Genomic DNA, 27,173 nt, shown 5'->3' with positions numbered 1-27,173 from the left:
CTAATAAGAAAAGAAAAAGAAAAAGAAAAAGAAAAAAAAAAAAAGAAAAAAAAAAAGAAAAAAAAAGAAAAAAAAAGAAAAGAAAAAAGGGGGAAAAGGGGAAAAAAGGGGAGAAAAGGAAAAAAGGAAAAAAAGGAAAAAAGGGAAAAAGGGGAAAAGGGAAAAAAAGGGGGGAAAGGGAAAAAAGGGAAAAAAGGGAAAAAAGGGAAAAAAGGGAAAAAAGGGAAAAAAGGGAAAAAAGGGGAAAAAGGGGAAAAAGGGAAAAAAGGGAAAAAAGGGGGAAAAGGGAAAAAAGGGAAAAAGGGGGAAAAAGGGGGGAAAAGGGAAAAAAAGGAAAAAAAAGGAAAAAAAAAAGGAAAAAAGGGAAAAAGGAAAAATGGGGGGGGAAGGGGGGGGGAAGAGGAAAGGTGGATATATTTATTTATTTACTTATTTATTTATTTATTTTCTCCACCATTTATCCAAGTCCTCCTCTAATCTTCTCAATAACTCACCTCACAAAAATCCCAATCAAGCAAAAAGTCTGCCACGTAGCACTTGGGGGTAAATAGGCAAATTATCTTTACAATTCAGTCAAGGACACAGGAACAGAACCAGGCTGGTGGTTTCCTGCCTGCTAACGGAGAGTTCATCCTATTTTTATTTGCAGACTATTTTAGGTAGCTCAGAAGATCACTGGTAATTTGTGCAGAGCATCTCACCACTGAAATATGGAAAAAAAAACCCCGACACCTCAACACTTTGAAATTTTATTCTGCACAAAGAGAGAATCAGTGACATCCTTAAGGTCAGATACAAAATAAAAAAATCTGATGCTAAAGTCAGCACTGATCACCTCTCTTTTTAGTACTTCTACCATCAGGTATTGTTGAATATACTTTTATTCAGAAAGTTCTGAAAACAAAATCCTAAAAAAAACCTTTTTGTCTTATTCTGAACATCAAGTTGCTCCATGAATATTTCTAATTAATTTCATTAAAGCCCCAATCACAGAATTTAGGTATCAATAATCCAGTTCCCAGCTGATTTCTGAGTAGAGATATGAAGTGCCATCAGAACAAGGATTCTTTATGATTTTTGTCCTGAACACACCAGAATTCAATTAGCTTGAGGTCCAATCCTGAAAGCAACTTTAAAAACAAATAAAGTAAGAAAGAGACTCCTTGGGAATAATGCTGTTTGAAGCAACCTTCAGTCCTCATCTACACTCCATTAAAATACATTTGTGTAAAACCATTGATTCCCCCTGCTCCCTCTTCACTCCAATCACACAAAACAAAAATGTTTTCCTTTCAGAGACAAAGGATTATGATTTTATGGGGGGAAAAAACCAGAAGCTGCTGTGGATAAATCCAATACAATTTCTACTTCTACCTTTTTAAGAATAACTGAAGGGTAGGAGGGGAAACCACACTAAAATCCACATCTACAGGAGGTTTCCATTAGCAAATCTGAAACTATCTCCTTGATAAAAAGGTAATTAGGGCTGGTGTTGTCTCCACATTAGGACTTTCTGTAGAGCTTCCCAAACATTGGCTGCATTAGGACCCCACTAATCCACACTCAGATCAGCTCCCCATGGCAGCACCAGCGCAAGGAAGCTCCAACTAAAAGCACATTTTAATAGTAAATAAAAAAAAATCCAAATGTTTCAGCTGAAAGAGAAAATGTTTGTTTTATGTAATTACTATCTCCTGTTTTCCTAGCTTGTCTTTGTGAATTACTTCTGAGTTGAAGTGGGAGCACCTTGTGCTGCCAAAGCGCCGCTCACCCAAGCAAAATATTTACAGAGTCCTGAGGGAGAGCAGAGAGCTGACAGTGCAGGGATGGGAATGGGAAATGGGGAATGGGGAATGGGAATGGGGAATGGGAAATGGGAAATGGGAATGGGGAATGGGAATGGGGAATGGGAAATGGGAATGGGGAATGGGAAATGGGAAATGGGGAATGGGGAATGGGAAATGGGAATGGGGATGAGAATGGGGAATGGGGATGGGAATGGGGAATGGGAAATGGGAAATGGGGAATGGGGAATGGGGAAATGGGGAATGGAAAATGGGAAATGGAATGGGGAAATGGGGAATGGGGAATGGGAAATGGGGGAATGGGGGAATGGGAAATGGGAAATGGGGAATGGGGAATGGGAAATGGGAAATGGGGAATGGGGAATGGGGAATGGGGAATGGGGAAATGGGGAATGGGGAATGGGGAATGGGGGAATGGGGAATGGGGAATGGGAATGGGGATGAGAACGGGGAATGGGGATGGGAAATGGGGAATGGGAAATGGGGAATGGGGAATGGGGAAATGGGGAATGGGGAATGGAAAATGGGAAATGGAATGGGGAATGGGGAAATGGGGAAATGGGGAAATGGGGAATGGGAAATGGGAAATGGGGAATGGGAAATGGGAAATGGGAAATGGGGAAATGGGGAAATGGGGAAATGGGGAATGGGGAAATGGGGAATGGGGAATGGGAAATGGGAAATGGGGAAATGGGAAATGGGGAATGGGGGAATGGGGGAATGGGAAATGGGGAAATGGGGAATGGGAAATGGGGAATGGGAAATGGGGAAATGGGGAATGGGAAATGGGGAATGGGAAATGGGGAAATGAGAAATGGGAAATGGGGAATGGGGAAATGGGGAATGGGGGAATGGGGTATGGGGGAATGGGGGAATGGGGGAATGGGGAATGGGAAATGGGGGAATGGGAAATGGGGACATGCCCTCCTGCCCCAGACAGCCCAGCAGGGAGAGCACACCTGGCCCAGCAGCACAAACACAGCAGCTCAGCTAAGGCCCTCATTAATTAATTACCATTATTATTCATTGCAGAAGTTGGCACATCTTGGTCAGTGTGGGGCATTTTCCCCAAGGATCAATCCCTGACAGGAATGGAGAGTTCCCAACCTCAGCCACCAAAGGGAAACCCTCCCAAGAGCTGTCCTTCACACTGAGTGCCACTGAAATCAATTCAAAGCATCAAAGAAGCTCCTCTTGAAAATCTGACAGTTCCCTTCTATAATAAATTCCTGGGGTAGAGAACACAGTCTTACAATTAAATAGTTTCTTTTGAAAACGAAAAACTATATGGAAAAAAGGTTTAAGGTGACACACATCCCCCATACAGCCCTAAGTCCTTTCCTTTCCCTTTTCCTTTGCTCTTCCTGTTCCTTTCCTTTTGTTTTCCTTTCCCTTTCCTTTTTCCAGGCTGGGATACACCAGAGCAGTTCTCTGGGACCCTTCCAGCAGCAGCAGGAACCCCCAGGTACTGGGGAGAAGTTTCTTCTCCAGCTCCCTCCACCTTTGCTCTCCCAAAGCCCATCCTGTTCCAAAGGTGGCATCCCCAATTCCCACTCCCCATCCCCAATCCTGAACTGCCAAACTCCCCAGTCTTGTTCTGACTGCAAAGGAGCAGGGAATTCAGTGTGCTTGTGCTGTGATCAGCAAATAGGAAAGAAATCCAACTCTAAAAGCAGAGCAGGGAATCTCAGCAAAAGCTCAGCTCCATTTCCCAGGGAGCTGCAGGCTCTGTCAGAAATGAAGGAGCCAGAGCAGGAATTGCTGCTCTCACTCTGGACAAAGGCAGGGAGCAGAGATGCTCTTCCAGCATCCCTGGGTAACTCCCCATGGCCAGGCAGAGAAATACAGCAGAAAGCTGATTTTGATGATAACACAAAGCACAAAAACATAGCTAATAGCAAAGTAGAAAAAACCCTTCCAGTTCAAAGCACATCATTAATGACTCCTGTCAAAAGGCTCTCCAAAGCATTCTTTGTGGCTGAGGATGTTTTGATTTGACTTAGACCTGAGAGTTAAAAATATTTATTTATTCCATAACTGAGTTATGTGCACTAAAACAAATATAAATGCAGCAGGCAATCTGTATTCCAGAATAAGCCACAGTTGCCTTAGACTGCCACATTTTAAATTAACTTCATTATTTAAGGCCTTAGCTTCATCCCAATAAAACCAATTTTATTTTTATACACACTAAAACTCCAGCATGGTATTTTAAAAGGAAGCAAACTGATTTTTTCAGGAGGCAGCAAGAAGTTTATATATCCACACAAAGGTATCTATTTTTCCAGATACAATTATAAACAATACTACAAAGAGTTTGCTCACTTTCCTGTATTTCAGAAATTAAATGAGACTAATAAAGCTGTCACCTTGGATTTTAGCATCCTTTAATTTGAGGCTGCAAATCTCAATTATCTGAACTTGAGCTTTCACAGGGAAATATACATTTACTATAAAGAAAAAAGATGCAGAAGTTCTTTGGGAGAAGGATAACAGCTCTAAACACCCCTGTGTTCCAAAGGCAGGGAACAGCTTTCCCTGTATTGCTCTTTCCCATCCTGAAACATTTACAAACATCTTGTTAAGCCAGATTTTTTCAAAGTTCAAAATGGAAATGCATTATAAAATTGTCATTTAACAAAATCTGAAGTGTCTGGATGGTTTTTGTATTATTTTATTGTTCAGTGAACAAAAAGAGCAGATTTATACTTGAAAGCTAAAAACCCAGAGCATTTTCATTTTGTTTCCTTTTTCCTGATGAACCAACTAGCAGTGTAATTTAAGCTAAATAAGAGAAAACTGCTTTGTGATGTAAAGTGCTAAATTTGTCTGCTTGTAGTCTCTGTAGCAACCCAATATTCCAAAGAGACAATCATGTGATCAATGCTCTCAGCTCCTGCTGTTTATCCTGCACTGTCCTACTTACAGCAGCTCTCAATTCCAGCTGTCTGCAGCACAAGGAAAAACATCACCTGCTCTCCTGCCGGGCCACGGTGCCACAGCAGCCTCATTAGAGCTGCTGCAAAAAAATGTTGACATTGTTTGATTTAAAGATTAACATAGGGAGGAAATTTACACTGCAAAGACTCGAGCAGCCTTAATAGAAAATATTCCAGCACTAGCACACTGGTTGCAGACTAAATAGACAGAAATAAACCCAAAACCTGGGGGTGAACCTTGTTTTGGTAGTTAACTCTCTCGAGTATGAAGGAATTTTTGAGCTTTAGCACCCAGAAATCTCGTTCTGATCCTTAATAATAATAATTCCCAACAGAATCCCAGGGGATTGAGAAGTAAAATTCTCTGTTCCTGAGGAAAGATGACCATGGGAGCTGGGAGAAGGGAGGCAAAGAGGGCAGAAATGGGGTTAAAAGCAGCATTCCCTTTGTCTTGGGGGCAGCGAGGAGCAGACAGGCAGGAGCTGTTCATGCCAATACCTTTCTGATGGCAAACCAGGGCCCACATTTAAAAAATCCCCCCCAGACTCACACTGCAGCCATGGCCATCCCAATTCCAGCCTGCAGGGCTGCACCAACCTCAGCAATCACCCCCAGTGCCTCCTCTTCCTCTGCAGGGCTGCACCAACCTCAGCAATCACCCCCAGTGCCTCCTCTTCCTCTGCAGGGCTGCACCAACCTCAGCAATCACCCTCAGTGCCTCCTCTTCCTCTGCAGGGCTGCACCAACCTCAGCAATCACCCTCAGTGCCTCCTCTTCCTCTGCAGGGCTGCACCAACCTCAGCAATCACCCTCAGTGCCTCCTCTTCCTCATGGCAAGATGAGGCAGAGAAAAGAAAATCCCTCTCCAGAACTCTGATAAGCAACCTTCAAAATGAGATAACTACAAGATGTACAAAGGTTTCAAATAAAGCCAAACTGGCATCTGGAATGTTCTTCAGCAGTCACTTCCCATTAAGTTATACACTTATTATATTTTCTATTTCTGTGGGAAGTTAACAAAAAAGAGAATGGGGGCCTGGTATTGTAAAATCTGAACCCAGACTTGTGGTAAACAGAATTACCCTGAAACCTGTGCAGCAAGTTATGATAACCTTATCACTTATGAATTTTCAAGTGGCTTGTGGGGTGGTTTTTGGATTTTTTGTTTTGGGTGTGTGGTGTTTCTCTGGTGTTTTTTCACCATTTTTACTGAACTCATCAGACACAAGTTCTGCTTTGCCACCCACTGCAATGGCTGCATTATTTCCCAATTACAAGGGGAAAAAAAAGCAACCATACAAGTAATATAGCAGCTTTTAGCATTCTAGACTTTTAGCTGTCTATCAGATCCACCCACCAATTCAGGATTACTCAATTGTTTGCTTACTGCTATTTCAATTGTGTTAAAGTTTAGCAAGTTGTAATTATTACCAAAAACTCCAAGAGATGCCCCTCACATGAACACTTGGAACTTCACTAGGAGTGTCATATTTGATTTCTTTAATTTCTATCTAAAATAGTAATTAATCTGACAGCTTTCCTAATGATATTTATTGCAGGTATACCCCAGTAATGAGTAAGAGGAGCAGACTCATCCAAAGGCAATTCAACCAGCACAGTGGGGTGGGACAGATCAGTCTCCATCTCCCATTTGTGAGGGGATTTTGGAATAAAACCAACACAGCCACACCCCTGAAAGCAGCAGCAAAACAACTGCTTGGACAGGAGAAAAGAGAATTACATTCCTATTTGTCAAATTTTCATTTAATGTGTGGTCATTTCAACCACATTAATGAGCTTCTGTAGTGTCCAAGTGTCCAAAACAGGTTGTGATAAATACACAAGATTTTTTTAATTTTTTGTTTGGTTGCAGAAAAAACCTTCAGCAAAATCCTCTCTGTGGATTTTTTATTCATCTGGAAAAGTGAAATCACCCACTTAAAAATGGGCAACAAGACCCCAGCACACACCCCCTGCCTCAGGGAGCTGCTCCAGCCCTGCCCTGTCGAGAAACAGGAGTGGAACCAGCAGATTGAAACCCTCAGAGAGTTTCCCCAGGCAGGGTGATGCTGAACTGTAACACCAACTTCTCTTCTTTTTGGTTTCATACTAAATAATCTGTGTCTCATCCAACTACACTTCCTCCACCTTCACACTTTCATATCCAAACTCATAATCCTACCTGAAACCACTTTCAAATCTTTGTAAAAAATGTTTACTATATTCAAAGAATCTCTATCCTAGAAAAAACTTTTTAAAATTCAATTACTAAATAGTTTAATTAATCTTTAACCCTAAAGTTTATACTCATAACTACTATTCTTTGAAACCTCATTTAAAAAGGTGTTTAAAAAATTCACGAATTCAAATTTAAACTATAACCAAACTCTACCCAAATAAGACAGTTCCAAGTTATGAACTTGTTCTCAGAGATGAGATTCCAGCCATCCCTGAGTGTCCCTTTGCTCAGTGCTGCTGGAGCTGGGAGGGAAGAGCAGCTCAGGGTTGGTGACTGCACAGGGCACAGCTGAGGGGTTCCTGCTCCCACAGTTCAAGTGTTAACAGATCCCATATAATAGAGGTATTTTAATGAGTTTATTTGTTTAGGAGTCACATATTACAGTTCTGAGTGTTCACTCTGTCTCATTCTGATTTCCCTGCTCAGCACCACACCAGTGCCAATTATGAACGTTCAGGACTTTCCTTTAAAATTCAAGTGTACAATGCCACAGAATTTTTATTTTAATATAACCTTACACGAGGAGAAAAAGGCCAGCAGAGCAAGAGGCAGGAAGGCAGGGCTGCTGGAGGAGCTGTCCTCACAGCCCAACACCTACCAGGAATCCCAGCCTCCCTCCTGGCTGTGCCACCACCGCTATTGTTGGGAGAGCAAGCACAGAAAATCTCCCTTCTGGAAGCACAGGCTTGCAAACAGAACTGGGAAAAATCCAGATGGGATCAGCTGCACATGAAAGGAACAGCTCTGTGTGCACATCCTTCACAGGGACAGCAGGGACACAGGGGGGTCCTGCAGCTCACCCAGCACAGCCAGGGCAAGGAGTCACCTCCACTCCAAGGGCACTGCCTGCTCCACTGCCACACACATTCCTTGGAACTGAAGATTTCCAGCAAGAAAAAGCAACCTGACTGAAATGTGCAGCTGTAAAACACAGGGAACAACTCTCTGGAGTGGCTGGCCAAGCCTCAAAGTGCAGGGTGAGATAAATGATGATCCAAAGCACACTGGTGGCAAACTTCACATCCCCAGGATACCAAATTACCTCAGATCACACAGGCACAGGAATTCCTTCCCAGGACACCAAATTACCTCAGATCACACAGGCACAGGAATTCCTTCCCAGGACACCAAATTACCTCAGATCACACAGGCACAGGAATTCCTTCCCAGGTTTCTGAACCTTAATGCAAAGGACAGTCCCAAAGACAGCAGAGTGACATGGGATGAAAGACAAAAATTCAGCTTCAAAACTGATTCTTCAGATCTGTGCATCAATACTCACTAACACAAAAGGGGCTGTTTGGGATTTAGTTGGGTTTTTAATTAAGTCAGCCACATCTACAAAAAATTATAAACTTTGTAAAGGTTTCGCTGATTAAATGGATCCTAAGGAATGAAAACCATGCAGAAGTTGTATTAAGGTTTAGTTTTTGTTAGTTTTAGAGCAGCTGGCTGGTAGGAGATGTATCAGCACCCCAGGTGCAACACTCAGAGCTTTTTCCAGGCTGGCTGCAGGTCCTTGTGTGTGGGGTTTGCTGCAGGGTCACGTTGAACTTTGGCCATGACAGAAATGTTCATTTTGCTCAGGAGTGTTTGGAGCTACAGAGGCAGCACACAGCACCCATGGCAGGGTTTGGTTCTCTCCCACAGCCTGAACTGAGCCCTCTAAGAGCCCAACTTTGCTGAGAGCAGAGAGGATCCCAATTCTGGACATTCCTGGGAGGGATGAGCCAAATTTGCCACGAGAGCACACATCTGTTCACCATTCCCCACTTCATTCCAGAAAAGCCAGGGCTCAGAGCATCACATGGCACTGAGCTATCTGGTAGGAAATACTGACATTTCTCAACAATAAAATATTTTACACAGATCTGTCAAAGCTATTTACATATTTCTCCTGTAGTTCTGGGTTACATATGATGAAATTGTGTGAGTAAGCACACAATTCCTTCAGTTATTTTCATCAAGCACGCTGACATTCTGACCTTCTTCAAAAAAGAATCAGAGCCTCCAAATTAAACAAACACTGCTATTTTATTTTAAAAGCTTTCATCAGCTTTTCCAGCTGCTCTAGAGAGCTTTATAGAATTACTCCAAGAGAATCCAGGACATAACCAATGCTAGTTTTAAATGGCAATTTGGTCAACCAGTTCCTCAAAGGAGGAAAGCCCAGACTGTGCCAACCCAATATTGGCCAAAATAGTTAAAAGTAAACTCTTTCCTCTTGATTTATAGCAGAAAAAATGGATGGACAAGGACACCCCAGAGAGGAAACATTTGCCCTGACCAGGGTGGAGAAAGAAATGCCTGGAACTAAAGGACAAGTTTATACATAAATTAAAAGCAGCAGTTCACAACTACTAATAGAAACACACACAAACATGTGCTTCTGCTTCTTTTGCTCCAAAACAGCTTCTCAATTTCTTTCAAGTTTAAATTTATTGCAGAAGATGCCAACAATGGCCAACTCCACACCCAACAAGCAAAGCCACTGATCTCAAAATTTCCTGCATGCAAGATTTAACACATCCATAGACACATACACACACATTAAAAAAAAAAAAAAAAAAAAAAAAAAAAAAAAAAAGCCACACAAAAAATCCCATCATCTAAGCTTTAAATTACTTTGGATTTTAAAAGCTGATTTGGGAACAGCGATTAAACTTGTTCCAGCTAACCTAGTTTTTATTCATTTCATTATTTATTGCTAGGCAACATAGACCGTGTCAAACCACGTTAGAACCATGAGAAGAAGTCCTTCCAATTTAGATCAAAAATTCTCTCCTCCCCCCAGCATGGAGGTCACATGGATCCTTTCAACAGCAGCATTCCCAGACAGCAGAACCATCCTTGTTCTGACCAGGAGCTGACATTCCAAACTCTCAGCATCTCCCATGGGATGCCATTTAGCCAAAGCTCAGCTGGGAGCTCTCCATGATGAGTCTTTGGTGTCAGCAAGCACAACTAGCTCCTGTCACCTGCAGGGCCAGGGCAGGTGCACCTTCATAAGGTCCTTCATTCAGGACCTTAAAAAAAGGTACCTTCATTTAGGACCTTAAAGACAAGGTATCTTCATTCAGGACCTTAAAGGTAAGATACCTTCAGTCAGGCCCTTAAAGATGAGATACCTTCCTTCAGGACCTTGAAAAAGATGAGATACCTTCCTTCAGGACCTTAAAAAATATGAAATCTCTTCATTCAGGACCTTGAAAAATACGAGACACCTTCATTCAGGACCTTAAAAAATATGAGATACCTTCCTTCAGGACCTTAAAAAATATGAGATATCTTCATTCAGGACCTTAAAGATGAGATACCTTCATTCAGGACCTTAAAAAAGGTACCTTCATGCAGGTCCTTAAAGGTAAGATACCTTCATGCAGGACCATAAAGATGAGACACCTTCATTCAGGTATATTTTTCTTCCTACCTTCATTCAGGTATCTTTTTCTTCCTCTCTGGAAGACTCTACCTTCTTTCCCAACACCCATTGTCCATGGTTTGGACATGGGTACCAGAAGGGATTCTGAAGTCATGGGTACAGCACAGAGGAGATTATTTACCATGTTTAGCATTACTTCCTTTCATCTTAAGAAACTTTTGAAGAACTCCAAAAAAGCCGCAAAATAAGAAAGAGCAGAGACCCAGGCTCCAGAATAAATCACCCACAGGAGCCTCTTCATCAAACCTTTCTTCTAGCACAAAGAACAAACCCTCCAGCTTCTCCAAGAGAGCACAATGAAGGCTCCTACCTCTTGTTGATGGGTTTCTCATCCTTCTCGTAGGGCTTGACGAACCAGCGGCCGATGCGCACGAAGTTCCTGTTCATGAGGCAGCGCTCCAGCAGGTTGTGCACGGCCTTGAAGAGCAGCGTGCGGCACTCGTAGGACAGCCCGTTCTCCCACACCCCATCCTCCTCCTCTGCAAGGCACAGGGGAAACAGAAATCACCTTTTATCCCATCCTGTCACGGCACACACGTCACAACAGCCTCTTCTCTCCCACAAGGCTTTCAGAGATATTCACGGCACGACCAAAGCCAGCCTGTGGGGCTCAGATAACTCCGCTCACTTTGTGATGGAGCTGCTAAAAGTGATCAGCTGGAAAAATATCTCATCCCCCACAGGGAAAGAAGATTTCAACAGTTGTTTGTACACAAAGGAAACAAGTGGCAGCAGCGTGTTGTGTATTGCAGGCTGCAGGAGCGCTGTGGGATCTGTCTGTGAGGTGTTTTGGGGAGTCTGGGTTACTCATCCTGCAGGATTGGTGACAATTAGGCTTAAAAATAAGTTTATCAAAACCAGACTTAATATATCCTGGTGTCTTTGAGTGGCATTGAAGAAAGCCAGGAATAAAAGTCAGCAATCAACTGACCGTCAATGATAATGAAAAATACTCAGATTCAGAATTTTGGTCAGAGCAACCTGATTCTCCTCACAAGACTCAAAACTGTCAATTTTCTCTTTAATTCAACATTAAAAATGAAGATATTTAAGCAGCCTGGCCCTGCTTTCTGATGTACAGAGAGAAAAATCAGCAAGACCATGCCCACTCCTGCCAATGGGATTCTGCAGTCAAACACTGACACCTTCTGTGCCCACAATCAAACACAGGCACACAAGCCAAGGTGATTTGCCAAATAGAAAAGTGAGATTTGTGACAAGGAGCTGCAACTTCTTGCACCACTGTGGCTCTTGCTCAGTGTCTGAACAGGGTCTAGAGGCCCTCAAAGCACAAGCACAGCTCCAAAGAGCTGCACTGGCACTGCATTCCCTCACCCAGGTAAAACAAGGCACATCTGGGAGTCCCTGGGTGTCTCCCAGGACATATCTGATATCATTCATCCCAACAACACTAACAGGAGGATAATAATAATATTAGAATATAATAAAGCCTGAGATACTGCCCTTAAATCCCTGGCACTCATATCTTGCCTTTCTGGCTCTAATTCCTGGTATTTTGTGGTTCACATCTACCCCTCAGGATGTGCTCTGCTCTCCTTGGACTAACCCAGCAGAGTTACTCTGCAGATGCCATTGCTCTGTACTCCAGGCAGCAGAGAGAGGAGAAGCTTGGCTGACATAGATAAGGAGACATTTTTACTCCAGTCTCTGGATAGTCATGGAACAATTTAGGTCAGGGGGGACCTGTGGAGGTCGTTGCTCCAAGCTCCCACAGAGCCCAGGTGGGAACAGGTTCTCCTCTGTCCCAGCCCTGTCCCTGCACATCCCCAGGGCTGGAGCCAGCTCTGAGCAGCTCTGTGCCTGCTCCCCTCTCCCTCACACACAATTTTGCTTCCCCTGCTTTGCTCCATGGTCAGAAAACCTCACAACACAGGTAAATCCTTGCATTTAAATCCCCCTTGGAAATAAACCCCTTCACCTTTCTCTGGAAGCCACTTACAAGCTTAAAAGGTTGCAATATTATTACCTAAAGTCTTGATATCCTTAAATTAGAGAGCGTCTAGAAAGCCACTCACCTCAGAGTTTTAGTTAGGAAAAACCTTACAGATTATTACAATAAACAATATTTATGACAGAGATGCCAGAGAAGGGAATTTCAATACTACTGGAACCAAAACATGGTGAGCATGTTTGTATTTTGGTATATTCCACACAGGGAAAAGTTCATTTCCACACAAGGCCGGTATTGTGAGTAAAAGAAAGTCACTCCCAGGAACTCTGAGGGACAGAAAAAGAGTAAACAAACCTGCCCCATCATTTACAAAAGAGGAGGTGTGCATCATTACAGATTAATCACTCCACGAAATAATTTTCTGGGAAAGACAAGGCAAAACAAGGAGCAGCATTTCCCAAAGCAGAGACCTCACCACAAAGTTTCCCACCCCACCACCCTACTACTCCAGCGCTGGAGTGGAGCAAAAACTTGTTTTTAAAAACTGTAAAGCTACAAGATAACACAGTAACTCACTGCAGCAACATCACACACGGCTCTGGTAACAAAAAGCAACAAAAGTCCAAAGTCAAAGGGTGTGAGGTGGCCGTGCCAAGCTCGGGGGGCGCTCCCCAGCTGCAGCCCTGGGGGTGCCCAGCGCTGCCCTGGCCCCGCTCAGCTCAGCAGAGCAAACATTAACTCCTGCGCTGGCTCACCGTGGACTTTAGCTGCACAATAAACTCCTCACCATCTCAAAGGTTACACTCTTGGTTTGTACACATCCAGCAATCGTTCCAAGAACATCCAGGAGCTTCCAGAAGACTGAATGGAAGGAGCTAATTCCAGTTTTTATGCCTAATTTTGTTTTGGCATATTACAGATTTCATAGGATTCAGGAAATCTCTGGGTTGGAAGAGACCTTTAAGATCATTGAGTCCAACCCAGCACTTCACTGAGAGCCAAATCCAGGCTTGTTTTAAACCCACCCAGGGATGGGGACTCCACCACCTCCTCAGGCAGCCATTCCAGAATTTATCACCCTCTCTGTAAGAAACTTTTTCCCAATATCCAGCCTAAATTTCCCTTGGTGCAGCTTGAGGCTGTGTCCTGTGGTTCTGCCAGTGCTGCCTGGTGTGGCAATGCCATGGATGATTGTAGGGATACTGAAATAACACAAATCTTGTGTTTTGGTGCTCACACAAAGGAGATGTTTCCATTCTCTGTAGCCAGGTGCTCCATTTAGGATGGATGAAGCTCCATTCAGGACCACCAAGCTATGATCAAGTTCCCAAGCAAGGACTTGCCCCAGGTTGTAATTCTTGAATGCTCTCCTCCCTTAGGTTATTGCAGAACCAGAGAGCTCTCAGCTGAGTGTGTTATGTGGAGAAAGTGCAAGGTCTGAGATGGAAATCACAATTAAAACTCCAATTTTTGCTCACCAGACCACTGCTCTGAGTGAGGCACACCTTGCCACAGAAAGGGAAGGTAGAAGAAGCTGTCAGCTCAAGAAACCCTCACTTCAGAACATTATTCAAATTCATGCAAAAAAGCCAGCAGTAAGTGTTCTCTGACTTTCTGAAGTCTATTTAGTCCTTCCCCTCCCCCTGTTTTAGTGGTGGAGAGAAGCAAACATGACATCTGCTCACATCTGCCAACTATTTTTCTTCTTAATTCTAATTGTTGTTTCTCGACATGAGAAAACCCCTCCCACTTAATAGAAATTGTACACAGCAAACCATTCATTACAGGAGGGGGAGAGGAAGAGGCACTTTGGTCCTTTCGTTTTTCTTAAACAATAAATCCAAATGTTCCATCTGATAATGCTAACAAACCAAAAGAAGTTGCTGACTCATTTTTCAAAAGGTGCTAAGCCACAATTTCACTTTGGACAAGTGTTATCCACAGAAGAGCTCTGGCAAGCTGAAGGTTACAAGTGCTTCATTTCTGATGAGTTCTCTCAGCTGCCCAAAGCACTCAGCTCTTCCCCAGCACACTTATTTTTATGTCAATTTATGCTCATATCCCACTGCTCCCTCTCTCTTTATATCACATATTAGACAGAGTTTTCCCTCAAATGAAGCTAAAAATGATCAGGGAATGAGGAATTCATGGAAACAATGGCCAGGAAAAAGCAATTTGCATACTACACATAAACAAACTTTATCAGTCAGCACCTTCTCAATGTTACCAATTTTATTGGAGGCCTTCAGAAGTTTTATGTTCTCCTTTCCATTCTTCCCACAGCTCACCTGAACCAGCAAAGTTCATTTTACTGATTGTGCCATTCTGTTTGTGTGGTGTAAAGAGTAAAGAAAAAATTTGGAGCACCCTCCAAATATAAAACTCCTGTAATTTTAGTGAATTCTGAATAAGGAGTATCTTTAAATATTAAAATATCATTTATGTCAGGTTTTTAAAGCTTATTGTTTTTCATAGATATTTAGTAAAATTTACTAATCAAGGATTTCTAAGAAGTAATACATATATGGAGATAAATCTATATTGCACAGATAAATATACAGCCTTGAAAATGATATTTTTGTCAAGACTTAAAACATGAATTTCCCTCCTTCCTTTAGCACACAGCACACCAGTAAACACCAGTTCTTCCACAAGCTGAGTGTTTATCACACCATTAACAATATCTCCCTAATGCTCAATGAATTCTAAAATAAACTGTGCAAAGAAACACAGCCTCCACTTTGGAGTACAGTTCCCCCCAATTATTTCAATTACACAGGGGAAAAATCCATTCTTTCATATCAGGAGTGAGACTTTTCTTTTGGAAGCATTTCTCACCTCACAGGCTCCTTTTTTGCCTTTATATGACTGTGCCAGTTATAAAAACACTGACACACACCTGATTTATACAATTAAACTTCCTATATAAACCCCAGATTCCAAGGGAAGTAAATAAACAGAGTCATGTGCACAATATTGTAATGATATGACAAACACTTGGAGTAGAAGTTTTCCATTTAAAACCCCAGATTTTTGAATTAAAATACTTTAAACTGCTCAAAGCAAGAATTACCCAGCAAAGCTACTGAAATTCTGTTTTGAGGGCCTGAAACAAGTGAGAAGCAAAGAAAAAAAGGAAAACAATACAATTTTAAAATACCAGTGTAAGAATCTGAGTAAGACAGCTGAAGTTTGTTGCTCTTAGAGTGGTGTCTGTTATCTACACTCACTGAACAGAATCTGAATCCCAGACTCTGGGCACCCAAACTGTCCAAAATCCCACAGTGAGAACACTCAGCTCCATTCCAGGTTGCTTTTTGTGCTGCTTGGCCTTTGCCAGTGTCACACAGGGGTTTTATGCTCTCTACCCAGCAGAATCTTCCCTAAATCCTGACAATTCAAAGCAGAACCTCTCTGTAAGAGTGTAGCCATGGCAGTTTGTAAGGATAACAAGGTAACTGCTCTCCCTCTCCATTTGCAGGTGTAAATTTGGCTACAAGCCACAAGAAAAACTGAAAAACTTCCCAGCTAAAGGATCCCATACCCTCCACCACACTGGGTAATTCCACACTCAGGTAGATGTGGCAGTGCAAGTGAAATATTTCAGTGTTCTGCTGTATCCAGGTGGTTTTGCACGTGCCATTGTACACACAACCAACACGACCCCGTGCCAAACCCTCATTCCCTGCCTGTGACAAAGCATTTTCACCTGACTCCACTGATGTTTCACGTGCATGGTGGTCAGGGAAAGATGGGGAGGGAAAGTTAAATCTTGTCACCTTTGAGCTCACAGCCAGACACAGAAGTTTGATAAAACTGCCTCAGTAATTTTTGCATAATGCTTATCAGCACTTTTGCTTAAGTGGCTCCATCTCTAACATGGAGGACTGAGGAAATGCTGAAGCATCAATGCAGCAGGAACACTTGGAAAGCCTCTGCTGCCTGCCTCAGAACACACAGATCCTGCCCAGCCTCGGGGCTGCAGCTCACCCTGCTCACACCAGGTGCACAATGGTGTAAAAGCATCCTTTCCCCTTTTTGTTGGGTTTTTGTTGGTATTTTTTGTAGGAGTTAAATGATCTTAGGGAGCAATTGTTATTTTAAAAAGGCATCACTGGCTGAACTCTTTTCCAAGCTGCCTTTGCCAACTCCTTGCAACTGGCAGGGTTTGCAGCCCCTTGGAATGGGAACTGGCTCATCCTCTGCTTTCCATTGTCCTGGAGCAGTGAGACACTCAGTGCTGACATCAGCACAACCTCACTGCATTTTTGGGGACAGGGATTTGATCTAGAATGCACATGCATTGAAAACCACACAGCACATATCAGTCTGTGCTGCCATGACTGTTTGCACCAGACAAACACCAGGATTCTCCCCAGCTCTCCTCCAGCCACCATTATTTTTATACATTTCCCCCTCACAGAAGCATGAGCAAGATTGTTCAGCAAACAAAAACTGATTATCTTGATATATGACAGACAACTCTTTAATTTTTAAAGTAAATTAGCCAAATTTAATAGACACCAGAATGAAAAAGATACATCTTGCAGCTCACCATTTAAGAGATGCAATTTGAAGGTCAAAGCCATATAGCAGCATTCCCCTATCCCAGCATTAATCAAATTGTAACCATTTCCTTGGGACTGTGTCTTGTACATAATTCATACCCCACTGTTCTCAGGTTTAAAATCATCTACTGCCAATTTAAAAGAAAATAATCCAAGAGCAGAAGAAGCCACATGAAAATAAGAAAGAACCTTTCTAATAAAATAACTGCTGATCAGAGCTGTGAGAGACCATTGCCTGCTGAAATTGGAAGAGATGTCCTACTTTAGGGTTTGAGTTGCAAGAATTACTATAATCAAGCCTCACTGTCAGAACAAAAACATAACCTTTGAGGTTGTTAGAGGCTAAAATAACATTTCACTAACTTCTGTCTGCCTCTAGCTACGTTGGGATAGAAACAGAGCTCTGGTTTTTGGCTGTATGTACAGTAAGTAGGTTCCTAGGGAAGGGAAAAAAATAAATGATTGAGTGAAGTCAATATTCCTGATCAATCAGCATCTCTGAACAAGTCTCCTTTTGACATGCCCCGAGGCAACAACAATCCCTGACCATCAACAAGACACTTATCCAAGGCTTGCACTGAGAACCCTGACACAGCCACGAGCAGGATTCAAACGTGACTCCAGGGCACAGAGTGAACTTGCAGAATGTGCAGCTGAACACAGAGATAGCATTTATTTCTTCAATCTGATATGCAAAGATGTACATTCCCAACCCTGCATCCCCTGCTGAAGGCATCTTGGGAAGGGGACAAAAGGGAAGCTGACATATTTCAAATCCCCCGGGGCTGATAACCAAGATGTGTTCCAGTCACTGAACACCCATTGTTCACTGAAACTGCACATCACCAAAAATTCAGAAACTGTCAAAATACCAACCTGTCCTGAGCAGGCAGAGTTTCAGAGCAAAGGGAGCAGAATCAGAGTTATTAATGTGGCTCTGGCAGATTTCTAACCAGGGGTCTCTCAAGGGCCACTTCTCCAGGAGAAATCTGTCCAAAGACACTAAGGGACAAACTGCTCCCACATTCCTCCCTGTCCCCATCCTGCAGGACAATCCTTCACCCATCCAGCAGCAAACTTCCAAATGAGGCAGCACCTCAGCCTCCAGCAGCAAACAATTTCCAATCAATTTTGCAGGTAACAAGCCTGTGCTAAGAAGTCATTTATCATTCCCATTGAAAATGTAACAAGCAGTCATTGGGAGAACAAGGCAGTGTGAATTACCAGGAGAAATTGTCCACCGATGAAAAAATCCATTAGGCTACGACAAAGGTCAGATAACATTGTTTGGGTTCAGCCATAATTCTCTCTTCTGTGAGATCCACGTGAAGATTTTGTGTAACAGCAAAGAGAAAAAGTGCAGCTGTGGGCACCCCTCAGCTGTGATGCACAGGAGGATCTATCCCAGCTCCTGGCACCAGAGCCTCACACACAAATTCTCTTTTTCATTCCAGGAGGACAAAACCTCTGCAGTGTCAGACACAGCTGCAGGTGACAGCCTGAGGAGCAGCAGCATTGCACACAACACGTGTGGAACAGCTCTGGGGAAGCACAGGCACCCACAGGTGACCTGAACCAAGAAAATACCCAAAGACATGGCTGGGAGACTCTAATCCTGCCCTATCTCTGCCTTATACCCTAAGAGAGGTTAAGAGTTGGTAATTCCCTGGGATGATACCTGCTTATCTACCTGTGCAAAAGGGGAATTCTGGACAAGCACAAACAAGGGGCTGAGCTGGAACTGCAGCTACAAACCACTGCTGTTTCCAAATGTCCCTCTGTGATAAATCACCAGCAGACAGATTCAAGAAGTGGCAAAGAAAGTTGCTCAAACAAATAATTTTAGTGGTTAGGCAGCACAAAATTGCACTTTCCAAATGGCTTAAATTTCACTGGATTTCCCACTCTAAATGTGTTTGTCTCAATTTAATCCCACAGCACACAAAATTCACACAGGTCCTTCCACACAAGTGCTGGTCTTGGCTCAGGGCAGGCCCAGGCCAAAACCACCCAGCACTGGGTCCAAGTTACATCTCAGGCACACAAAGGATGTTCCCTGCAGGTCACAACTGAGGTTATTTATAGGTCATAATAAGGAAGCCTCCAATGCACTAAAATATCAAGCAAACTCCAGTGTAAGTGCCATTTAAAATGCAAAGTTTGTAGTTCCAGGACAGACAGGAATAGGAGCAACAGCCCAATCTTTGAAGTCAACTATTCAAAGAAATAAACATCATTTCAGTGCGTCAATTGTTTTTCAGATCACAGTATTTTTGTATGAAAATTCCACACATTATTAAATTGTTTCAAGTCAACTTCCTCAGTGGCACTTTAAACTCCTGTTTGTTCTCCAGCTTATCCACACACACACACACACACAGAGAGGCAGCATTAACAATTTCTGGTTACCAGGTCACCAAACCTTGGGCTCATTTTACACTTCAGTAATCTGAATGCTGTACATTATTTGAAAGGAAATTAGAGTGATGTGTTTGTTGGTTTTTTTTTTTCCCTCAAATTAGTTGAGTCTCACCTTTAGACTCACCCAATTTAAATATCTAACTTCGTCACCTTGCTGATAAGCAGCTGGAACCATCTACGTGGGGAATTGAGCTCAACAAGCAAACAGTTCCTAAGGAAGGTGCCAAATTTGAAGTACAACATTATTGAGAAATACAAATATTGTCAGTCTTTCAAAAGGCTGGGTTTGAAAGCAGGTTCAGGGCACCAGGAAAAGTGGGGGAGAGGAATCATAAAAACAAAAAGGTTTACAGATTTTGCATGGAAACAGCTGGTTAGCTCCTGGTGCCTCCTTCTGAGGGCTTCTCACTGATGGTGTGAATTCCAACCAAAACAACTCCAAAAAGCTCAAGAGCTGCCCAGACCTCTACACTTCTTATTACATAATAAAATGAGCTTTACCATTTGAATTTGAAAATTCTAATTGCCCAAACAAAAGGGATCTTATCAAAACATGTTTAAGACATCACTTGTGAATCACAGGCACAGCTTTCAGCACAGCTTCCTCATGAAGAAGCTGCCAAAACTCATAGGCTTGTGTTTTGTTTCTTTCAAGGGAACAAGTGGGGACCAAAAATCCAAAAATCCCTTGTTTCTGAAAAATCCAGCAGTCCAAGGGGGAGAGCAGATGGTTGCAGTAATTTGGTGAGGGTTACACCAACAAATTCATCTTTTCTGGAGATAACACTCCACCTGGCGCAGGTGTCGGAAACGAGCCCTGAGTAGCAGCGAGCTAAGAATGTACAGATCCTTCCAGTGACCAAAGAACGTACAGATCCTTCCAGTGACCAGAGGAAGGTGCCAGCAAGCTCCTACCTGAGAGATCATGATGGATCAGGTCAGCAAAGTTGGGGTCATCCCCCCACCAGAATATCCAGAGCTCCCTGCGGCCGGGCCGCTGGTCGCGGCGCCAGACGCTGAGCACGTCGGCCTTGAGGCAGCGGCTGAAGCTGCTCAGGATGGGATCCTCCTCCGTCACCGGGAACAGGATGGGGGCAGACGTTGGGCCCTGCCACACGTAACGCTTCCATTTAATGCCAGTCAGATCAGCCTGCAGGGAGAAAAGGGCTGTCAGAGTGCAGGCACGTCCACAGCGAACACATCCGCACGCGGGGACAGGGATCCGAGAAAGGGATCCCCCAGGATTTTGCGGAACTGCGTTGGTTGGTTGGTTCTGTGTGTGCTTTAGGATCCCTGGGTGTTCCCAGTTTAATAACTGCAGGAAAGCAAGAGCTGTTTGTTTTCACTGCAGCTTTAAGGGTACACAGAAAAAAGCAGATTTGATTTAAAGTAAAAGAGTGAAAGACGAGTGAGTAATGTTATTATTCACAGACTGACACAGTCCAATCTCCTAAACACTTGCCTTAGCAAAGAACATCTTTCTTTTTGCTTACTTATGCATACACTGCCTTTTCCATCCAAGATTACTCCATGGAAATAGGTGATACAGTAAATCACACGTTCTTCCAGCCATCTACCACTTGGGAAAATTTCACAAGTTTCTCCATGGCAAAAAAATTCTGTCTCTCCCCCAGGAAATCTCTTGTCTTCACTGATTTTACCAGGAGCTATCATACTTTTCATTCCTCACACCACATTTCAATGATTTAAATCCTCGTTTTATCATTCAATTATATGTTAGACCTGCAACCACGCTGATAATGATCCACTAAACCCCTTCCTAGGCAAAAATTAATTTGGCTTTACACAGGGAAAGAGCCACTACCATGTGTAACAGGAAGCACACAATTCCTGGATTATCTCCACCACAACACCAAGTTTTAGCACTCAGTTTTTTCACTCCAGCACAGGCACCTTAAGGCAGGTAGGGGAGGCATTGCCCCGGGTTCTCTTTGGGAAGGCAGAGCCAGGCAGGCTGGCATTTGCTAAGAAGTTACTATTTTTTGTCTTCCCAATATGACAACACACAAAAGATTACTGCAACATTTAAACCTAACATGGCAGCCTCCCTACCTTCAGCAGGAGAGCAATTTAGATGAAAGGTTGTCTGCAACAGTTGCTACTTCAGAAAGACTTTCAGATTTAAAATTGTACTATTAATCTGGAGCTGCAGGCCTGATGCAGGCTGCAGACACAGTCAGGCCGCCCGGATTCCCCTCCATCCAAAAATATGAGTGCCACAGATTGGCACAGGATTGTTGTAACAATCTCTAGGATCATAAATATCAGGCAGACAGCTAAGATTAGCTCATTTGCATTAAAAGCTGATGAAACAGCTCAGCACAGACACCAAAAAATTGCATCACAGTCCAGTTACATCGAATTTACTCTTGGAGCTACCAAAATTCAACAATATGAACCGTTTGATATTTGGGTTTAAAAAAAAGACTACAAAATGGTGCACACCAAAACACAAGACAGGCAGGGCATCACCAGAATAAAAACAAGCAGGGAAAGGGATCCGTGTAAAAGCGAGGAAGAAGGGGAGGATTCGCCGGGGATGTCACGAGTGAGGAGGGAAAAGAGAAAGTTCCCCGAGATGTGGGGCCGGGAGCAGCAGCAGCTCCGAGAAACACCAGGCTCAGAGGCAGGGGCAGGGGAGAAAGGAGGAAAAGTTGGAAGGCACGGAAAGGGAAGGAAAAGGCGAGTTCCAGGGAGGCTGCTATCCAGGAAGAAAGCGGAGGGAGGGGCGAGGCGAGACAGACAGCGATGGAGGGGAACCAGAGGGGCATGGGAGAGTTGGCTGCTCCAGGCAGGGCCTACTCCGAGGGCTCATCCAGCAGAAGCTCCGCTAAAAATGGCTGCTTTGCTTCCACTGCCCCTTCCCCCTCCCCCGGAGCTCCCAGCCCTTCCCTCGGTGGCCCCGGGCGGCTGCGAGCCGGGGGCCGACACTCACCAGGCAGAAGAGGTTGGAATGGCAATCCTCCAGGCTGGCCCCGTTCGGCACGAAGCAGGAACTCATCCTCACAGCCACAACCCACACGCCATTATCCCACAGCCTCCGACAAGAAAGAAAGAGACAGACAGAGAGAGAGAGAGAGAGAGAGGGAGAGAGGGAGAGACAGACAGCGAGAGGGAAAGGGGGAGGGGGGCTCTGCACACGCACAAATAATAATACAATTAAATAAGGGATTTACAGACACACGCACGCGAAATAGTGGCAGGGGGAATAACCCGCGAGGAGAGACAGAGAGGTGGGGGGGGGGGGGGGAATATATTTTAAAAAATATAAAATAAAAAATTAAAGAGGAACTCAGAACGTTTTCTCGTCTTCTGGAGCTCAATCGGGGGTGTAAAGCCGCCGTGGAAGGGGAGAACAGAAAGAGGGAGGTGGTAAGTAATCCAACGACGGGAGATTAAGATCAAAATCCTCCCTGTTCCTCTTGTCTTCTCGTTCGCATAAGGAGGGGAGGGAGAGGAGGTAAGGTGAAGGGGTAATTGATCCAACAAGAGAATAAAAATGGGGTAATTAATCCAGGGGGCTAGGGGTAAAAATCAGTTGACATCCCTCCTTCCTCTCTTCTCAGATGCCAAGCAAGAGAAGCAGGAAAAAATAAATAATCCAGCGGGGGCAATTAATCCAGAACCCCCCCTCCTCTTCCTCCTGTTCCTTTAGTCATCAGATGAGAAAGGGGCAAATTGTGGAATGACTGGGAAGGATTGGACGTGGGAGAGAGAAAAATCCAGGCTCGTCTCTTCGGAGTCCGAGGGCAACAGGGTGTGGGGGGTCAGATTCTTCTCCCCTGCTCCAAAAATATTCCAAATAAATTAAAATTTAAAATCATAAAAACAAACTTCAGGGGCCAGAAGCAAGGCCAGTCTGAAGAATTCGTAAAGGCAGAGCAAGAAAAATTTCCTGGGGTGTACCCCAAAAAAAACATCTGCGGGGGCAGGGGAGGGGGGAAGGTATTCCTTGAGAGAGAAAGGCCGCAAAAGTCTCCTTAGCAGCCCAGCGGGGGATTAAATTCCCGTGTGGAAACCCCCCCTCCCCAAAACGAAATACTCTTCGCAGCGAGGGCGAAACCAAAATATCCTCCGCTGGGTAAAAATTCCTTCCGTGGGGAAAGGAGGGAGGGGGAGAAGGGTGGAAGGAGGAAATTGCGGGTGACCCTCGAAGTCTCTTCGGGGAAGGATGGAGGAGTCTCCGGGAGGCCGATCCCCAGCCTTTTCGGGGGAGGAGGAAGACGCGGTAAATCGCAGAGTGTCTTCGGGGAGCCTGGTTCTCCCCAGCTGTCCTCGGGGGCCGGGGGACCCCGCAAAGTCTCTTCGGGGGAAGCGGAGCCCTCACGGCGGGCAGGGGGACACGACCCCCGCCAGAGCCCGGGGGGGCGGCGAGGCAGGGAGGGACCAGCTCAGCTGCGAGGCCAGTCCTTCAAAAATAAAGGGGAAAAAAAAAAGAAAGAAAGAAAAAAAAAAAAAAAAAAACAAAAACAAACAAACAACAAAACAGGGGAAGAAAAAAAAAAAAAAAAAAGCGCGAGGGGGGGGAATATAAAAAACGATCGTCTTCGGCCGGAGCGGTCTGTGCCGGGGGGGCGGGGGAGCCCCGAGACCGCTCGCTCTCCTCAGGTGCGGGTCCCCGCGGGGGCGGTGGGCGGAGGGCCCCCTCCCCGAGGCTCCTGGGCAGGGCGGGGAGGCGGCGGCCGAGCCCCGGGCTCTGCTCAGCCCGAAGGGGTCGGAGCCCCGCAATTCCCGGCGCCGCCGACACACAGGGACGCGGCGGCCGCCGCCGCTGCTGCCGCTGGCGGAGTCGGTGCCGCGAAGCCCCCGCCGGCGCGTCGCCTCCCCTCAGCGGTGCCTCTGTCGGCGGCTGCCCGGCCGCGGCATCCTGTGGCGGCGGGAGCCTCAGCGCGGGTCCCCCATGGCCGGAGCGGGAGCGGATCCGGCTCCCGGGTAATTCCGAGACCCTTTTTCTTTAATGGCGGCCACAGGGACGGCGGTCGGGGCCCCCCTGCCGCGCTCCCATTGGCCGCCGCGCCGTCACGTGGGCGCGCACCGCCATGGCCGCCGGCGCCGCTGGGGGAAGGCGGGTGCGGCGGCGGCGCGCGGCCGCCAGGGGCGTCCGGGGCGCTGCGGAGCCCCCGCCTTGCTCGTTGGGCCGGCGCCATCTAGCGGCTGGGCCTGGAGGCGGCGCGGAGGCGGGGCCGCGGGTTCGAGTCCCGCTCCCGCTGGGCCCGCGGCCCCCGGGATGGTGGGGATGGCTCGGGGTGGAAGGAGCGCGGTGGGACAGCCAGGAGCACAGGATCATGTCTGGGATATTGCCACGAGAGAGGCTCCGCAACCTCTCTGGGTAAAGTGCCCCTTGGATAAGTTCTTCCCCATGTTCAGGTGGAGCTCCCTGGGCATCAGTTCGTGCCCGCTGTGCCATGTCCCGGCAGCACGCAGCAGAGCCTGGCGCGTCTTTTGGCAACCCCATTTCGGTATTTACACCCTTCCCTAATCCCTGCTGGGGCTCCCATCCATTCCAGGGCTGATCCCGGTGTGGGCCATAAGGGCTGGACTCAGCGATCCCTGTGGAAATCCTGGGATTCTGTGCCCAGCCCGGGGCACCTCTGGTCAGGCTGGGCCAAAGTCCGGGCACAGAGTGTGCCCCAGCTCAGGAACACTTGCCTTGGCTCCCCTGCCACAGCTTCCACCCCTTGGCAGAGCATTCCCGAGATCTGCACAGAGCAAATTCCAGAGTGAGGAGCTCGGAGCCTTTTTGAAAAGAGAGGCAAGAATTGTGAAAGCTGACTTTAATATTTAATGCAAGCATTAATGCTCTCACCAGTCCCACAGACAGCCTCTCTGCCAAAGCAGAGCCCAACTCCAAACCCATTTTTTTCCATCCATGCCCGGATCCATATTGTGCAGTTCAAGAGGATGAAGTAGGTGGCTTCTCTGTTACTACATGCACAGATTTGCAGAAGGACTGTGAGATTATTCAGAATTAAGATGCTACAGTGACAGTGAAAGCTATTTTTAAGAGATGTTTGGAAAGTGTATGCATCTTACTAATCCTCTCATATTACACATTCATTTTCTAGGCAATGCCTTGCATGTAAAACGGAAAATTTTGAATTACTATATGCAGAATTTTTACTGCAGCGTTCGAGTGAAAACACAAACCAGTGTAAAGCACCTAAAGTAAAAGAAAGCCCTGAATGTCTCAGCTAACCTGACATTCACATTAAAATATGATATGTTCATGCAACAGCAGCACGTTGATCACAACTATGCAACACGATGATGTTTCAAAGGCCCTGCAAATTATTTCAGGACTCCTGAACAGGACGAGCGACAACCTTCTGCAAATGTCTTGATAGAGTAGGAGGAAAGAAGGACACTCTATAAATAAACTTATATGATAAGTTAAAAAAAAGAAGTGAGGCTAGATATATTCACCAAGAGAAACTTTGAAGATTTACTCACACTGAGCCTATTTTTGTATGCCAGTGTAGGCAAGCAAGATTCTTCTTTTCATCTAAATAGAAGCGGAGTATTTTTAAACGCAGGAGATTCATTCCCTCAGTGCTCATGGCAGCACGGCAGCTGGGGCCGGAGCCGGGATGCGGGGGGAGGGCTCCGGGGGAAGCAAACCCCTTTCCAAGGGGAACAGATGGTTTTCCCCGGGCTGGCTGCAGCCCAGGGCTGCCAGGAGCATTCCTGGGTGCCCAGGGCCAGCCCCGGCCCCTCGGGAGTCCCTGGGCACCCCGATGGCCCTGGGGAGAGGCTCTCGAGTCACTCCTCCCCTCGGAGAAATGTGAAAGACATCGGGGAAAGCAGGATTCTGCATTAAGCGCATGAAAGCTGGTTTGGGTTTGTCACTAAGAGGGAAGAGAATCCCTTGGTAAAAGGGATTTGTTAGATTTGGATGTCCAGGACAATGGCTCTTGCAAGTCTGGACTGATTTCAGGATAATTTTCCCATTTCTTTTCCCTCAAAGAGCACAGCTCAGTGTCTGGAAGAGAGGATTAGTGTCTAACACTGGGGTTGGTGTGGCTGCACCTCCAGCTTTGAGGACCTCAGCCCACTTCTCTTCACAAAGCATTTTGGGATCCGGTTCATCAGTCCTGACACATCCATCACAACAAATCCTTCTGTAGCACCCCAGCACAAGTGCAGAGCATCCAGTAAACCTAAACCCAGGATAAGGAGCTGATAAAATATCCACCAAAGAGGGAAGAAAGCTAACACTTCAATTGGGGAATTTTGAACTCCAGTTCCTCCTGGCTCAGAACCTTGCAGCTTTCCCAATTCCATGTCCAGAGCAGCAAGACACAATGGAGAGCAGTCACATCCATGGCTGGTGAATTCTGCACCTGAGACACTGCTGCCCTTTGTACTCTTTGGGAAATAAAACAGAGAGGAGGCAGATTAAAAAAGCATTGAGGAAAAAATGCTGTTGAAAATGTGCTTTGTTTTGTAGATAGGTTCTTATAGAGTTCTCATCTCTGCAACTTCCAGAAGTGCATTAAGCTGCATAATTAGCATCTGTCACATGAAGCTTTTTCCTTCCCTCTTCCTCTCCCTAGAGGGAACCTGCATAAAGAAATTCTAATATAAATTTTAGTATCTACTCTGCACAGTGCAATCATATTAGGAAAGCTACAGGCAAGTCAGTTTGTGCTCAGTCTAAGGCTTATCTTTGTGTAATAGAAACTTTACCAATTTTTTTTTTTTTTAAATGTTGCTGATCCAATTTAAAAATTAACCAGTCTCTTGGAAAGACACCAGGGGTGGGGAGAGATGGTCCCCATTGCATCAGATTTAAACCAGTGGAATTGCCAGGAATTAAATTGTCAGGT

The 27,173-nt window shown here is 45.2% G+C and overlaps 1 protein-coding gene across 1 annotated transcript in view; it reads right to left on the bottom strand.

Annotated features, from left to right (window-relative positions):
* The window catches only part of MED13 (mediator complex subunit 13), a 56,156-nt gene extending 33,644 nt beyond the window's left edge, over positions 1-22,512 (bottom strand). Inside the window, exons 1-3 of the mRNA XM_058817775.1 lie at positions 22,283-22,512; positions 20,242-20,476; positions 10,736-10,904 (exon numbers count right to left, since the gene is read on the bottom strand). Coding sequence (XP_058673758.1) covers positions 10,736-10,904; positions 20,242-20,476; positions 22,283-22,348 — 470 coding nt within the window. The 5' untranslated portion in view covers positions 22,349-22,512. The remainder of the gene's footprint in view (positions 1-10,735; positions 10,905-20,241; positions 20,477-22,282) is intronic.
* Positions 22,513-27,173: the final 4,661 nt, after the last annotated feature.

Source organism: Ammospiza caudacuta, chromosome 20, assembly GCF_027887145.1.
Source record: "Ammospiza caudacuta isolate bAmmCau1 chromosome 20, bAmmCau1.pri, whole genome shotgun sequence".
Lineage (NCBI taxonomy): Eukaryota > Metazoa > Chordata > Aves > Passeriformes > Passerellidae > Ammospiza > Ammospiza caudacuta.
The sequence above is the reverse complement of the archived record's forward strand: the minus strand, read 5'-3'. Positions and strand labels throughout refer to the sequence as shown.